At 33.7% G+C, this 17330-nt stretch overlaps 2 protein-coding genes across 2 annotated transcripts; one reads left to right on the forward strand and one right to left on the reverse strand.

Annotated features, from left to right (window-relative positions):
* Positions 1–4956: 4956 nt before the first annotated feature.
* Positions 4957–12538, forward strand: LOC120278142 (extra-large guanine nucleotide-binding protein 1). The gene is made up of 8 exons (XM_039285063.1): positions 4957–6042; positions 7771–7911; positions 7985–8089; positions 8185–8370; positions 9263–9437; positions 9836–10083; positions 11137–11294; positions 11792–12538. The coding sequence occupies exons 1-8, from the start codon at positions 5074–5076 to the stop codon at positions 12381–12383; spliced, it is 2574 nt and encodes an 857-aa protein (XP_039140997.1). The 5' UTR covers positions 4957–5073; the 3' UTR covers positions 12384–12538.
* Positions 12539–13600: 1062 nt separating this feature from the next.
* Positions 13601–16263, reverse strand: LOC120278143 (probable transcription factor KAN4). The gene is made up of 6 exons (XM_039285064.1): positions 15540–16263; positions 15350–15426; positions 15127–15166; positions 14863–15001; positions 13928–14036; positions 13601–13796 (listed from the first exon to the last, which is right to left on the reverse strand). Exons 1-6 carry the CDS (start codon positions 15952–15954, stop codon positions 13653–13655), a joined length of 924 nt encoding a protein of 307 aa, XP_039140998.1. The 5' UTR covers positions 15955–16263; the 3' UTR covers positions 13601–13652.
* Positions 16264–17330: the final 1067 nt, after the last annotated feature.

Below are 17330 nucleotides of genomic sequence, written 5' to 3' on the forward strand. Positions count from 1 at the left end.
TGGATAAGGGTGTCTTGTGTGGCTTTCTGTTTGCCATTAATCCTTCTTTCTTGTCCTTTTTTCTTTGGTCTTTTTATGGACATTGATTCTTCATTCATTAGAGATTCATGTTTTGCAACTCTTCTCATAATTGTCATGTTTAAAATAAGGGTTTATTTTATATCAAGTATGTTTGATTAATATGTATCTTTGTAAAGTCAATGTTAATATATGTACATATTCTCACAAATGTAAGAGTTTTGCATGTATGCTTTTGAGTTGAAGTCAACTGTCTCTGAACATTACATTTCCACTTTTGTTACATATATATATATGGAAAGAAAATTTTAAATATATTTGCAAATCTAATTTTATTCGTGCATCATTAAATGATAATTGAAATGTGTAGATAAAAATTGTCAAAGTTAGATGTAAAAATTTGAATTTTTACAACAAAGATATGACACTTCAAAAATGATCGTTCAAACATATCCTATTTTGACTAAAGATGCAAACTTTTGTTGTTGTATTATTATTTATTTTTAAATTAATCTTTGATTTATTTTAACACATGTAAGTGATTATCTAAGAAAAAAAAATCAATGAACTTATAGATAGGGATCATTAATGGCTTACTTATTTTCCAAAATAAAAGTAAAACCAAGGACCACTACTCCAATTAGCTTTGTTTAAAGAAGATGCACTTGAGAAAGTGTCAAGAAATTGCTAGAAGCAATCTATGAGGTTTTATATTTCAGCTTTTTTAGTGCCAAATGTTCAATCAACTTCATTCTATAACTAATTTCCAAAAAAAAAAAACATGCAAAATAATTTCATTTAATTGAAGTTTATGTACGGACTTCATCTCAAGTATTTTTCATACCATTGTAAACCAATTTTGATTAAAAGCTCGATGAGCATTTAATGACTAATTGTAGTTTTTCTTAATTTTCTTTTATGCATGCTTCCTAGTTTAAAACAATGTCTAGCTCTCTCTCTCTAAATATTTTTTGCATATATCTATCAATCTTGTGTGTATATATATATTATCCTTTAATACGAATATGAATTCATAAGTCTAAAAATTGAATCTTGTAAAGAATAAAAGTCAAGAATGATCTATCTTAATTATCATTGCAAAGGATTATTTATAAACAATTAAAAAAAGTTAACAAGAAAAAAAATTATACAAAAACATATATAATTTGATTTAATTGGTATTTTGTAGTCTTTATCTCCACCATTTTTCGTATCTTTCTTAATTAATCTTAATTAAAAATTTTGTGAACAAAGATTAATTGCAATGCTTTAATCAAACAACTATTCAATGATTAAGAAAGTATTGTACTCTTAAAATAATGGCTTTTTTTTCATCTTTTTGTATTGAATGAAATAAGAAAGCTTGAGTTTTGAAAATTTTATCTCACAATAAATAAAAATGAATAATAATCCATTTTATCAACATAAATGAATATAAACCATAAAAATAAATAAAATTCGCTTTACACCACCTACTACTACTATTACCATCATTATTATTGTTAAATATCAACACAAATAAAATAAAACATCAACACCACAACATATGCTAATAAGAATGAAAAAAAGCCACCTCTAGATGCTTCTAAGAGTGAAGCTATCAAAGTCCCTATTGTTGATACTAGAAAAAGTTCTCCACATTGAACATCCATACACTTGGCTTTCTTGAAACCATCCTTAAAAATGCAACAACAATAAGTGAATGAAGGTAATCATGGTTCCCTAGTTTTGAAGGACACTGTGCATGCCATGAATAAACCTAAGTGTGACACCCAAACACAACAAAAAAATAATAATAATAATATAAGAATGTGACCATATGTGTGGCATCTTATGTGTCACATGCACCTACACAATTGGAGAAAAATATCATGGAGCCAAAAGCCACCTTGCTTGCTCAATTCCCTTGACACTAGGGCAAAGAAGACACTGTATTGACTTAATGGTGTGGGGATGTTATTTGTTGGTGAATTAAATGTGGACGTATTTGGATCTAATGATTGAAAGTATAATTGTTGAAAAAAAAATAGCTTAAGGTAAAAAAAAGAAGAAGAAGAAGAATTAATTTAATTGTGTGAAATGAAACATAAAAAACATATTTTCCTAGTGCTTGTGTTAAATATGAAAGGGACATTCTTATCAATATGTGTGTGTGTGTGTGTGTTTGTCACTGTGTGTGCGTGTGTATTTGTATATGTACATTTATTTAATTTTTTTAAGAAGACATATAAAACGGACTACAAAAGGAACTCTAGCCATATGTATATTCTAGTCATCACATAAGTTATTATCACTAAAAACATGATTTCCTCTTTTTTTTTTTTTTATTCATTAATTTTTTGAGCTTGAACTATAATAATAATAATAATAATAATAATAATAATAATAATAATAATAATTTATTTTTAAGTTTTCCTCCATTGATTTCGTATGAGCCACCGGCTCCTAGAAATATTATATATATAAGTCATTATAAAAAAAACTTTAAATTTTTTTTTTTATTAATTTCTTCTCACTTGGTTTCAGGTATTAAGAGCTTTATAAAAGAGCAAACCTCTTCTAATAAGGGATTTTTCTTTCCTATATATAAGGTTCTCAAATTAAAATTCTCGTAAACCACTTTCTATCACTTAAGCAAACCAAATCCATTATTTGAATCAATCCATGTGAGATTTTTGTTGATGAATAACTATTATATTTTGTATTTTGAAATTCAATAATAATTTTTTTTAATATGATCAGAATAATCCATCTTTACAAACCAAACATTCCATAAGACAAAAAAAAAATAACAACAACTTAAAATTGAAAAAAATAAACCAAGTCGATATAGGGAAATCAATGAATAAAAATAAAACGTTGAAAAGTAATGTAACGAACTCTTCCTATCGAACACAAACAATGAAAAATGTTTTTTATAACATGAAATCACCATACCTTTTCTAATATATTTTGGAGGAGAATATTTGGTAGATAAAATTTAAATGGGAAAATTATTTTTTAGTCCCTGAAAGTTTCAAAACATCCCAGACAGACCCTCTGATATTTGAATTTGCCAGACAGCCCCTCTTTTTTTTGACAGCTTACTTTTCAATTCTGACAGTGTACTTTTCAATTAATGCAACTTACTCCGTTAGTTTATTCTATTTTACAACATGTATTTTTCGCTTAAAAATATATAGTTTCCATTTAACATTGCGTGTTTTTGTTTAACCACATAAGTTTTCACTTAACATATAGCATATTTGCATTTAAAATTTGATTTTTCCGCTTAAAATTTAGTGTTTCCGCTTAACTACATAAGTTTTCACTTAACATATAGCACATTTGCGTTTAAAATTTGACTTTTCCGCTTAAAATTATGGGTTTCAACTTGAAATTTGGTAGTTTCGCTTAAAAACTGAGAGGCAACCCAGTTAACATCCATTACCTTTATGTAGAAAGGTCTGAAAAATAACCTGTCAGAAAAAGGAAAGACCTTTTGGGAATACTCAAAGTCATGGGGTTTTTTTTTGAATACCTGAATTTTGAAGGGACTTTTTGTTCATTTCCAGAATTTAAATATTTAATATAAAATTTTAAAATGCCGTTGACAACATGATAATGTTTTGGTTAGGAGTACATAACAACATGGTTGTTGCATACAAAGGTTCTATTTTCATTGGAAGCCCATCAAGGCCCAATAAGGCCCACAGAAGCCCATGTTATAAGTTTTTGAGGGATGAATATGTAATTATGACGTTGTACAAGGACCTGATTATGATGTCGTAGCTTCGTCATGTGTCTCACGTGATCAATGCTTCTCGGGAGTACACGTCAGTAACGCGGGAGTGGGCCCCATGTGAAATACAACGAAGTCTCACGTGGGCCCCACGTGTCAACACTCATCCAAGTCTACACTTCCGCGTAGAAACCACGCCATATCGGATCTCCACTGCCCAAACGGATCCGGGCTTTCGAAGAACCCGATCCGCAATAGTGTACCTGTATCTAAAAAGGTTAATTTTTTTTTTTTTGGAAAAAACTAAGTATAATTATTTTTAAAATTACTCTTGGCATTCGTACTATATATTAAATTAATTCATTATTTAATGAAAATTTAATGTTTTTTTTTTTTTAAAATTTGTATTATTAGATTTATTGTAATATAAATCTTATATATATTTTCATCAAATTCATACCAAATTATCAAAAAAAAATAATTATCTATATATATTAGAATACGTAAACTACAAACATTCTTATAGTTAGTAACAGTGTCAAATTAAGAGAGAGACAACAAAAGACGGGTAGTTTATGGATGTTGTTTTTTTTTAATTATTTTTTGTATATCTCACTTTTAATTGTGTTATCATTTATAAACACAAATAACACTAACATTGTTTAAAAATTACTGTGCAACCAAATCAAATCCATTGAAATTAAATTCAACGACAATCTGAGAATGTTTGTAGATTTAAAATCTACAAATCGTTCACAGAAGACTTAACCTCTATGTAATACTCTTTCTATCAATGACATCTTGCCTATTGATACTAGATCCTTTGTTCGGAGTGGTGTTAGTTAAAGAGAGGACCCATGATCTAACTCTAAAGGCTACGCAAGTTGAGAACTGATTACGCTAGTTGAGAACATAGATGCTTGTTAAACTTGTTCCATGTTTGTGGATGTTTTAGATATGTGCTTGTCGCATTTCGTAAAAGAAAAAAATCTCTTTATTACTTTAACGCAAGAATAAAATAAAAATATTTTAAGTTTAATTTTTAAAATTAAATTTTAATTGATAAAACTGACACTGAGTCATGACAAATATATTTAAATAATAAGCTAGTGGAAAAAATGGAAATAAATAAAAAATAAAATTTCTGACATATTTAAATGCGGATCCTTATCGGATGCGGGTGGTCAGTAGGATCCGCGAGAACGCATCCGACCCGTTACCGACCATTCCTCGATCTCTCTCACTCTATCTCTCTGCGCGTGCCGCGAAATTAGGGTTTGGTAGAGAGGTTGAATTCCACCTTCAATGGCTGCCAAACCCTAGTTCTGCGCTTCATGGAGATGGAGGAGCTCGTCCTCGAGGCTGAGGCTGCATTCCCTGCCGACTACTCCATTGCTATAGAGTACCAGGGGCCGCCAATCCCCTTTGAGATCCCTTGCGCCATTCCCATAGAGATTGAGCGCATCCCCATTGCCTCGGTTGCTGCTCCCTCTTCCCTTCCGCCGAACCTCCACCTCCCTGTAATCCAGCCTCTCGCCTCACCGAAGAAACCTGATGGAACCCTCGCCCCTGATCCCATCGTGGTCTCCCCAACCTCCGTCATGGAGAACCGTTCCGCCATCGATGGGGAGACCTCCGGGGAGATCCCAGATGTGACGCTGGAGCCATCCGTTGGTGGCGTTGATAGTTCGGGTCCTGTGGAGTTCTCGAATGACACAGCGCTGAATGAGTCGGGGCTCAGCTCCGATTTTGAATCATCGGAATTCTCGGATGAAGATGAGGATGAGGCTTTACCTCACCAGAAGCGTGCGACGAATGTGACCTTCGAGCCTAGTGGATCCGCGTCTCCGGCAAAGGACAGCACTCGCCAAGAGTCTGAACAGAAGATAAAGAAGGGATCTTGCTACAGATGCTTGAAAGGAAGTCGGTTCTTGGAGAAAGAGTCTTGCTTGGTGTGTGATGCTAAGTATTGCAGTGCTTGTGTGCTTAGAGCGATGGGATCGATGCCCGAAGGGAGGAAGTGCATATCTTGTATTGGGTCTCAAATAGAAGAGTCCAAGAGGGAGAGGCTGGGAAAGTGCTCTCGGATGCTGAAGAAATTGCTGAGTGCTTTAGAAGTTGAGCAGATAATGAAAGCTGAGAGATTCTGTGAGACAAACCAGCTGCAGCCTGAGGATGTCTGTGTAAATGGTAGGCGACTTACCATGGACGAGATGGTCACATTGCAGAGCTGTCCGTGCCCACCGACTAAGTTGAGACCAGGATTATATTGGTATGATAAGGTCTCAGGATTTTGGGGGAAGGTGAGCGTATAATTCCTCGGAATTTTTATCACAGTCATACCAAATGATTGATTTCTTTGGAGTTTGAATTACTAGCTTCTTTTAATTGTTTAATGCTGATAAGTTCATCATCTATTTCAAAACTACCATTGTAGATTGTCAGCACTTTGCTCTGACCTATTTCTTTTTAAGAAAAAAATGGGCATGTAGAACTCTAAATAAGCTTGTATGACTGCTGGGTTAACCTTAGATCTCTAAAATTGATGCTGTATCTCTACCTAATGTAACTTGGGACAAGGTAGTCTGCTGCCAAAATTGTAAATAGTGTCTTATAATCACTTGACATGATCTGGCTTCCCCAAATTGATGATATTCCAGCTAATTAATGTTTGACATGGAAGGTTTTTATACTATGTGAAATATTAGATGATATATTATTATACTGCATTTTCTTCTATTCATTAACTCTCACCTACTTACTATGAATTGTATTACTCTCAATTAATAGCTAGATCTCAATTTTAATGCTTTGCCTCAAATGATGAGAACAATAAAACCTTGTTAATAGAATAAAAAATGTAAGACATGGTAAATACATTAATGAATGCTAATCTTTGTGTGCATATTCATTATCCCTGGTAATTTAAGCTTATGGCATGTTGTGATATTATCTTTTCTTTTTGTGAAAAATAAGAGAAAAATTTTAGAGTTTTACTATACTTGTGATTCCATAGAATGCATATAGTTTTTGATATTGCACCGACTAATGCTAGTGCAGTTTTGCTCACTTCAAAACCTTTGAATTTAGCTGACTTGTAACTTGTAAACACAGTGTTTTTGCCTATAGAATTTTAGGTGATCTCTTGGTAGTGGGAGTAGGCTCAAATGAGAAGGAAACGAAATTTGATCAAGGAAATCTGCGTTTATCATTGAAGCATGATAACTGGAGGAAATGAAACTTAAAAGTTGCATTTGATTAGTTTATGGTGCAGAAAATTTAAATCTTAATGGAAATTAAATTAATGTTATTGAATAAAAATCTTCCAATTCTCTGGAAAATAGATCGAAGGAAGACCCATGATTTGATGCATGGAATATTGTTCCCCTTGAAGTTATGGGCTAAATTTTAAGGAAGTAAATTTTTATTTATCCTTATGTTGGTGTTTGGTTGAGGGATGGAAGGTTGGGTTAAGGGAATCTTTTTAAATTGTTTTGGAGGGAAAACTTTTATGTGGAGTACCAATTGTTGACTTCAAAGTAAAGGTTTTTATATTAAAAATTTATTCTTAATGTTTATTAATATTGATAATAATTAAATTTTAATTAGTAAATATATTTATTTTAATAACTAAGTCTTGCAAAAAAAAAAAAAAAATTAGTGAGATAACATTGAGGTGTTTGAGTCTTTGAGATAACATTGGGGTGTATGGTTGGAGTTTGCAGGAGAACCTGCTGGTTTTTTATTGGAGGTTGTGGGAAACGAAAACAAAAATGACATTTGATATAAAATATATATTTCAACAGATTCAAAAAATTGTTTTAGTATGTTTTTTGTCACCAAATAGTGTAGCATACAAGTTTTTGTAAATTAGGATAAACTTTAATAGCATGCTTTGCTTTTCAATTCTTGGTGGAGATATGTTGGCTGGTGAAAAATTGTCAAATATATTGAAATTGTCTGTTTTCCTCTTACACTTCTATTTTGTTACTGTCAGTTGTAATCTGATTATGACTGTTGAACTTTAACAGGAAGGACACAAGCCTCACAATATCATTAGTCCACATTTGAATGTCGGGGGAGGAACCCTCATGAGAAATGCAAGCAATGGAAACACTAATATTTTGATAAATGGTCGTGAGATAACAAATGTGGAGCGGCAAATGCTTAAGGTTCTTGTTTGCCTGCATCTTGTTCTATTCATGCTTGATAAAGTGCATCACTACAGACATATCTGCCTTGCAGTGGGCAGGGGTTCAAATTGCTGGGAATCCTCACTTTTGGGTGAATGCTGATGGAACATATCTGGAGGAGGGCCAAAAGAATATTAAAGGGCGAATTTGGGGCAAGGTAGTCTTATAGTTTCTGTTTCTTTTATACTTGTGTGTGTGTGTATCTTTGTGCAGTGAGTTGAAGTCATTATCTAATGATTGCTGAATTGGCAGCCTGGAATGAAGCTGATCTGCTCTTTTCTATCATTACCAATTCCCAGTAAACCAATTGATTCTTCTGGTAGAGATGCAAATAAGATGTTTGATAGACCTGTACCAGACTATCTTGAACAAAGAGCTCTGCAAAAGCTTCTTTTGGTTGGATACCATGGATCGGGAACAAGTACTATATTTAAACAGGTATTACATCTGATGTAAACTTTATTGCATAATGGGTTCTGCCAAGTTAATGGTTGTGTACATATTTGTGTACAATTTCCATTATTTTAATATTTGATTGTATCTGTATGCTTCATGGTTTAATGGCTTATGTACCATGTAGTTGCCATATCATTATAGTTTGTTGGCTCAGCAGTGCAGGTGATCTTTGTTTTCTATTTTTTTTTGTTTTTTAAATATTCTCACAATTATTGCACTAGCTGTTATGATGTATGGAAATATGACTTGGAAAAAATTAGTTACCTTAGTTTACCATGGCCGTCTTTGAATTCAACCAAACAAGGGTTTCTATCAAAATTTGTAGAAAACAAGGAAAAAGAAAATATTATTGAAAAATGATTGTAGTTAAGCAATAACTTGGATGCTATGCATTTATTATGCTGTTGCTACGTTTTAGATCATAGGTATTTTTTTTTCTTCTTTTTCTTTTTGTGCGCTAGGAGCACATTAGGCGTATATTTGAATGAAATCAGTCTGTCCAGGACTACATATATCAAGGAAAAACAAACCTGGATTAAAATCTGAATCCTTTTTGGTATAAACTATGCTCCTCAATCTGCCAGATGTGGGGAACCATTTTGAACTTGTTTGGATAGGATCTCACCTGAGATTTAGCCCTAAGATACATCAAATTGTATTTATTTCCATTTATAAAATGTTATGCTTGTGAAAGTTAACTCACTTAAATCTACTACCATTTTGCACGCACATAGCATATTATTAACATTAACTGGTCCTTTGGTGAGAGACATTCAGTACTTCCCATTTGTTGCCATGGAAGAATTTGCCATGGCAGTTGACTGTTTGTATTCTATCATTGTTTTTTTCTGAGTAAATTTAAATGATATTTCAGGCCAAGTTTTTGTATAGAACTGATCCTTTTTCTGAGGATGAGCGGGAGAGTATCAAGATAATGATTCAGAGCAACATTTACCGTTATCTTGGAATACTGCTTGAGGGTCGTAAACGATTTGAAGAGGAGAGTCTGGCAGAGAGAAGGGAAAGGCAGTCAACTTGTTCAAGTACAGGTATTCTTTCATTTTGTTTTTCAGTTGATATCTCATTATATTTAATTTGCTGAGTATGAGGCTACACAATTTCAATTCAGAAATGTAATTGTGGTAACTATGGATTCACTCATGGAAACACCGGGTATGTGTGAAAGATAATTGACATCTGTTGTAAGTTCATGCTTCAATTGTCTGGAGTGGTCATTTACTTGGGCTCTCTTGCTCTCTCTCTCTCTCTCTCTCTCTCTCTTTATATATATATATATATATATAGACACACACACATACTGTTTTCAGAAATCATTTATGGAAATAACTGTTTTCTTTACAGCTGCAGTATTTTCTACTTCATGCATGAAATATTTCTTCCAGATTATTTATATAATGGACTCATAAAAATATCTTTTTTGTTGCAGGCATTCATGAGTCAGTCAAGTTTGATAATGTGACTGAATACTCCTTAGGTGTTCGGCTGACATCATTTTCTGATTGGCTGCTCAACGAAATGGCATCTGGTAAACTTGAAGCAGTTTTTCCAGCTGCCACCCGTGAATATGCACCTGTGGTTGAGGAATTGTGGAATGATGGTGCTATTCAGGCCACATATAGAAGAAGAAATGAACTGGAATTGTTTCCCAGTGTGGCAAACTATTTCTTAGAGCGGGTAGCTTGCTTTCCATTTCTTTTTATAATTATCCTAATAGATAATTAGGTTCATACTATCTTTAAGACGCCCCTACTTCTTACTGCTTTTCGTAGTTGATTATTTGATATTTGTAATTTTTCATTCTTGTTGATTTTAATGGGAAATAAAATTAGTCTACTAAAGTAGGCGGACAGCTTACATTCCATTTCTTTATTTAATTATCCTAATAGAAAATTGGATGCATTCTCTTTTTGGTACAAGGGGCAGATTCAAATGCATATTGAATTGGGTTGAGTTCTAGAAACTGATGCTTCCCTTGGTTTTTCTTTGAACATTACTATTAGTCAACATAGAACTAGTGTCCTAGACATTGTTGAATGATCTCAAGATGTTTCCAACTGATTTTTCTTTGACCAATTTCTGTCATATTATAATCAATTTTAGGTCAACTTGTGGAGATTGCATGGCATCATTTGAAGATCTTAGATATGATGACAGGAGTCTTGTTTGCTTCTGTTTTATTGGCATTCACTGTTAGTTCTTGATTTTTTTACTTTCAAGTGGAGAATAAATATTCAAACCTGCCATAGTTTTCCCAGATATTGCTATTAGAAATTTGTTACATGAACTTCCTTTTTTATGTTTGTTATAAAGTATTTTCAAAAGGAGAATGCAGGGGGAGAACAATTGAATTTGCTTAATGCTGTTTATGCAAACTTTCTGATTGATACATTATTAGTGAGAAGTTAATTGCTGACTGAGTGGAAATCGATCATAGATTTTATATTAAACATATTTTTATATCATGCCTTTGGTATATGTCATTTTTTATGCTGTAACCTTTGGTTCTGTTAGATAATCAAAACCCTTGAAATTTCAGTATAGAGAGTTCATTAATTTAGATTTGAATATGTGATGCTACTCTTCCTGTTGTATCCTGTTAACCATATCGGTGAAAAGCTAATCGTACTGTTATTTTATTTGTTGGAATTCTCCATGTTGATCTGTGGATTTATTTTACTCTTTTAAGAAACTCCATGTTTGACTTAAAGCTCTCTATTGCATCTTCAGATTGTTGACATATCTAGACAGGAATATGAACCTTCTGATTTGGATATTCTCTATGCTGATGGTATCACATCTTCCAATGGATTAGCTAGCACAGATTTCATTTTCCCTCCATCGGCTTGTGATGTTGATGGTGCTGATCAGGAAGAGGCACGACTAAGGTAGGCTATGCTTTCTTCTTGCCTTTATCACTTTCTGATATGTTGCTGTAAAGTGACCTGCTTTGTATTTATATAAAAAGTTAGCAATGAAAACAATCCTTATTTATTATTTAAGGTGGAATCCACAGGCTTTTTTCAATTGCTTAGAGAAAATGTGTTTCTCATGGTTGTAGTGTTATCAACTTATCTATCATCATTTTTTCTACAGAACACTGAAATATGATACAGAAGAAATATTTAGTGAATACTGTTAATTAACTTTTTTATGTTGAAATGCAATTGTCTTTCTTTGCTCAGTGGTCATAATAGATAAGTGACCTCATTGTGACAAGGCAAAATGACAGAAAATATCACTTTCTGTAGCATTGACAAGAGAGTCCACATGATTTATTTTTAGATACTCTTGAACACAATATTGTTTTGCACATGATTAACCAATATCTTTTGTTGCCACTCAAAATTTTCAAATGCCTAATTTTTGCCTCCGTTCATTTCAGGTATCAGCTTATCAGAGTGCACACAAAAAATTTAGGAGAGAACTGCAAGTGGTTAGACATGTTTGAGGATGTTCGACTGGTCATCTTCTGTGTTGCAGCGAGTGACTATGATGAATTCTATGAGGATTCAAGTGGAGCAATCCTGAACAAGATGATGGAGAGCAAGAGGCTATTCGAGAGCATTGTGACACATCCAACATTTGATCAGATGGAGTTTCTCTTGGTTCTAAACAAATTTGATCTGCTTGAGCAGAAGATAGACACAACATCCTTGACTGTATGTGATTGGTTTGCCGACTTCAACCCGGTTTTAAGTCGTCACCATCCCAACCATAGCCGCAACCAGAACCATGGGGCTACAAAAGCTCAGATGGCCTTCCACTACATAGCCGTCATGTTCAAGCGGCTTTTTGCTTGCCTTACAGCGAGGAAGCTTTACGTTGTTTCGGCCAATGGTCTCGACTCTGATTCAATTGACGCCACATTGAAATATGCAAGAGAGATTCTGAAGTGGGAAGAAGAGAAGCCCGAGTTAATTGAGTACTCTGTTAATTCTGTCTATAGCACTGATCCGAGCTCCTATTCTCCATGATGATGTACGAAAAACACAGCTGTATATATCCGTGCTTGTATTTTTTCCCCCCGTATTTTTTACCCCCCTGTTTTTCACAGTTATAGTGTGTGGTTCACAGTTCCTGTATGTTGTTAATTTAAATATTTGAAAAGAAACATGTTGTGGTTTCTGCAGACTGATATCACTTCACTTTGAAGCACATTTACTAGCAACTGAAAGTTACCTGCTTCATCCTCATTAACCACCTGACCTGGACTTACTGTAGAATTGTCAGCAGGTCTTCCATAATAACTCTCCTGTGATTTCATATACTGCATTACCTTATTTATCAGGTAAAGGTGAATTCATATAGTCTTGAATACTTGTCAGCAGGTCTTTTGGTGGTGTTGATTATAAACTCAGAGCAACTGTGATGTGAAACTATTTAAGGTAAATTCATTTTAACCTTTTTGTTGTTGAATATACCTTGGTAATATGAGTGAAAGTTGAAGAACTCATTTATTGGAATAATATGATTTTGATTGGGTGTGTGTTTGACCATGCAGAATGTGATGGAGCAAGCTGACAAAGGGGGACCATGGTGGTAGGATTTTATTTTTTACATAGATTCATCATTACTTGAAGCACATAAAAGGTGTCAGACTCTGGGCTTTGTTGAATTTTGCTTTGCATAGGCATGCACTAGCTACTACATTTTAATGTCATTTCCAGAGAGAAAACAAAGCTGCAACTTGACCTGGCCACTACTGCCTTATAATGGTCTTACCAGACATGAATGAGATACCTTTGAAGTTGAACTCCATATCCTTGTCAGATACCAAACAGTGGAAATCCTTTCCTCTTTTCATTATGCAAGATGATGATAAAGCAGAGTATGCTAACCTCATCTTCATCTTATCTCTAACAGTGCACTTTGATTGTACACTTGCATTTTATATTCTCTATCTTTACTTAGCTGATTTGGCTTGTACATCCACTTATAATGTAATAAACAGTACTATGATTAAATAATCTACTTTTCTAAAGAAAACATCCATGTTTAATGTAACGTCAACTCTTTCTGATAATATCAATTTTGTTCACAGAATAATTAGCATGCAAATGGATGAGAGTACAAGTTGGCATCATTCTTATGTTGAAAGCAAACCTCACAACAGTAGACACAGCTTGAAGAAGAGAGATAAATATATAGAGATCAGAGGTGATAGATATATGTGCCTTCTGTTTTTTTTTTGTTTTTTTTTGTCCCTTTTGCCTGAAAGCCATATTAGTTTATGTGAAACTTGATCATAAGCACCTGAGGAGTGTCAATTCATTTGAGGATTCAGTGTGTTCCATTTGCCAACTTTGTCTTCCTAATGTGATGTCTAGGTTAGGCAGCTTCTTCGGTGAGCCGGACTCGATATTCTCCGATTGCGAGACTCTCGTGTTCTAACCAATGTAGATGAACACACACACATACATATAAATATATGCAATCTTAAGGGTTAGGGTTCAACCATGCAGAGGTGATGAAGTATATAACATAATCACTGAGAAGATGTTTACTTTATATTACTTACCTTGTTTTCATCTCTTTGAAAGTTTTCATGAGTGAGATAAGGGTTTGATGGAGCTTTAGGAGCTATTGAAGGATTCCAATTATTGTCCTCAAGTGATGAGTATGACCCTCTACATAACAACAATAGAGATATTAAGTGAATACTAATTGTCAAAGAGCTCAAAATATATGAAAGCATGGCTCCAAAGTTCTTAATTAGTTATTTAATGCAATCCTCCAAAGTTAGCTTCAAAGTTTGAAAGCATATTCAGACTTGTAACAGTGAATAAAAGAATCAGCATTAATTTGAGGCAAATTAATATATGGGTGTGAGTGTTTTGTTTCACTTATTCTACTCTTTTCCCAATGTTTGTCATTCATGGACATAATATAATGCTGTAGATCCAAGTGGGAAGAGGACAATATGAGAGTCTTAATTGAATAATAAATGAGGCTTATATATATATGTCCTTCATCAAATTTAATTCTCACAGTTGGTGTTCCTACACCAGTTCATTCATATATATACTTAATCAGAAAGAGATAATTAATTAAGAGCTATGAATTATGATATGATCATTGCAAAGTTATAGTATAATTTATATATAAAACAAACAAAATATGATTAACTACAAAATCAGTATTCAATGCAAAGGTTAAAAAAAGAATTCAAATGGTGAAACAAATGCATCTTTCAAGTACTAAAGCAGACACATAATATGAGACAAGAAATCAGTCTGACCACAACCCCCAACAATTAAACTATTCATCTAGTAGAAGCATTGGTAAAATGTCCATCACCATCCAAACTATAAAAACCAAACATATAAAAACAATGGAAATTATAAACTCAAACTATACTACACTATCAACCCTAAAAATAGAAGCATTAATATATATATATATCTCAGTTAATTAACAAGCAATGTATGAGATAGTGCATGCAGAAGACCAGACCTGGGAGAGTTAGAGTTGGAGTTTGGTAGTGGTTGTGATGGTGGGGTTGGTGAGCAGAGAGAAGTGTAGGAAGGTATGAACCCAGATTTCTCCACACACACCACCATGTCTGCAGCTGCTGCAACCTGAGCTGGTTGGCCTGCAAACATCCAATCCAGCCACTAAGACACAAAATGGCCTGCAAACACATAATGCATGAAAGGAAAAAGCCATACAAATCCTAGAGATATATATATATAGTCCTTATAATGGACAAATATATACCTGCTGCTCCTCTGTCAGTGCTCTTCACTGTTCTATACATCTGCATATACACACACACATATATATATATATATATTATATTATATATTCAAAAGAAGGTGAAGTTAGTCCAACATGTTAAGATTACTAGCTTTGATGCCATTTTGTCCCTTGCTTCTTGTTTGCTTGCATATTGTTGTTACTGAAACCCTAACCCTAATGAGCAGTGGTGTGGTACTGGTACCTGAAGGTGGCTTTTCACATGAGCCAGTGTTAGATCCTTCACGTTCATGAGTTCCAGAACTGATTTTGGAGTTGCTCCTGCAGACATGGATTAAGAACATTGAATCATTATATATATATATATATATATATATTTATATTTAAAGATGAGTTTAGTGAGAATTAAAAAGAAAGAAGGAAAGAAAGCTGACTTTCATGGCCACCGAGGAGCTCAACGGCGTGAACAAAGTGAGCATGGAGAGTGGTGGTCCAGCGCATCCTTGGAGCTCTGATGCTTCTCTTGCCACCATTTCCCTGCTTGGAATTCCTCTTAAACTCATAGATCTGAGGATGAGGATGATGACAGTGTTGAACAAGTCTTTGGTCTAGTATTTGATTATCTTGACTGGCATCAAACCCTAAACTCAACCTTGTTGCTCTGTGAAACATGGGTTGCTCATGGCTTGCTTCACTTCCTCCACTGCTGCCGGAGTCTGTCATGGAATTATAGTCTCCGATCAGGGCTCTCCCTGCTTGTTCATCGCCGGTGGTGGTGGTGGTGGTGACAGAAGGAGGGCTTATCTGCAGTGAGAGATCAGGGAAGGTGGTGGAAGTGGCAGTGGCCATGAATTCAAGCTCACAAGAGCAACAAACAGAGAACAAGAACAAGATCAAGATGATGATGATGATGATGATCAAGTCATGCAAACAAACATAAATAAAATAAATTAAAAAAAAAAAGAGGAAAGAAAGAGAGAGATTGATCAGAGAGAGATAATAAAGTGAAAGAAAAAAGGATGAAGGAAGGATGAATAAATAGAAAGATGGTGATTAGGTCATGAGTGGCTTATGATTCCTATGGTATTGTGTTTAGAGCTTGTAAAGGCTAGAGAAAGATAGGGAAAGAGAGAGAGAGAGAGAGAGAGAGAGAGAGAGGGAGAAGGGAATGCTTTGTTCTTTTATAGGAAAGTTTTTAGAGTGTTTGTACATAGGTAAATTAATGTATTAAAATGGGTAAGCTTGTGATATTTGACATAAAGTATATATATATATTCTAGTGCACCAAAAACAAGCATCTTACATGTGTTTATGTGTATATTTATATGAAGAAAGACAGACACACACAGAGAGAGAGAGAGAGAGAGAGAGAGAGAGAGAGAGAGAGAGAAAGAGTAGTTTATTTGAGGGAAACTGAGGAATAATGTGCCCAGAGAGAGAATGTGAGGAATTTTTCCTTTTCCATGAAATAGTATAGCAGGGTGTTGCAGGTATTAAATGTGTATATATATATACATGGAGAATAAGGGCTTTATGAATAGGAAACTATTTAGGGGAAAGAAAACTATCAATACTTGTTCCAAGATGAATAAATTAAAAAATAAATATTTATTTTTTTAAAATATGATTTTTTTTTTAATTTTAACTGAAAACTTACCAAAAAAAACAACCAGTTTTTTTTTCTTTGTTAAATGAACTATTTATGGAAATAGGATTTTCTTTTGGCACTTATTTATAAATAAAAAAGAATGATTGATTTTGTAATGATTTATATATAAGGTATGTTTAACATAAAATTATTACAAAACATGAAAGTGTATAATAGAACAATAACAATAATAATGTCAATATAATCTTTGTTCTGTTTGTGGGAAATTTGATTTGTTAAGACATGGTTTTCAGTCAAAACCACAATGATCCAATGTTTCAAAACTTGGTGACATGCTCAAATGCATTTATTCATTTCATTCACCTAATTGAACAATTTGGAACTTGATTCTAAATGAATTAAATTCTTATGCATTTTGCTTACCTTCCAAATGCTCTCTCTTTGTTCACCTAAAAATTGCAAGCCTCCAAATAGAAGATTTTGAAAGAGAGAGATGATCATACTTTGGTTGCATCTTCAATTCATTAGATTCATTCAAGAATGAAACAAAACATGGCTTCCTCCCCTTTTTTGCATGATTGATTTGGTGTTTTGCATCTACTTAACTTTTTTGCCA

Source organism: Dioscorea cayenensis, chromosome 15 (genome assembly GCF_009730915.1).
Source record: "Dioscorea cayenensis subsp. rotundata cultivar TDr96_F1 chromosome 15, TDr96_F1_v2_PseudoChromosome.rev07_lg8_w22 25.fasta, whole genome shotgun sequence".
In the NCBI taxonomy this organism is placed as follows: domain Eukaryota; kingdom Viridiplantae; phylum Streptophyta; class Magnoliopsida; order Dioscoreales; family Dioscoreaceae; genus Dioscorea; species Dioscorea cayenensis.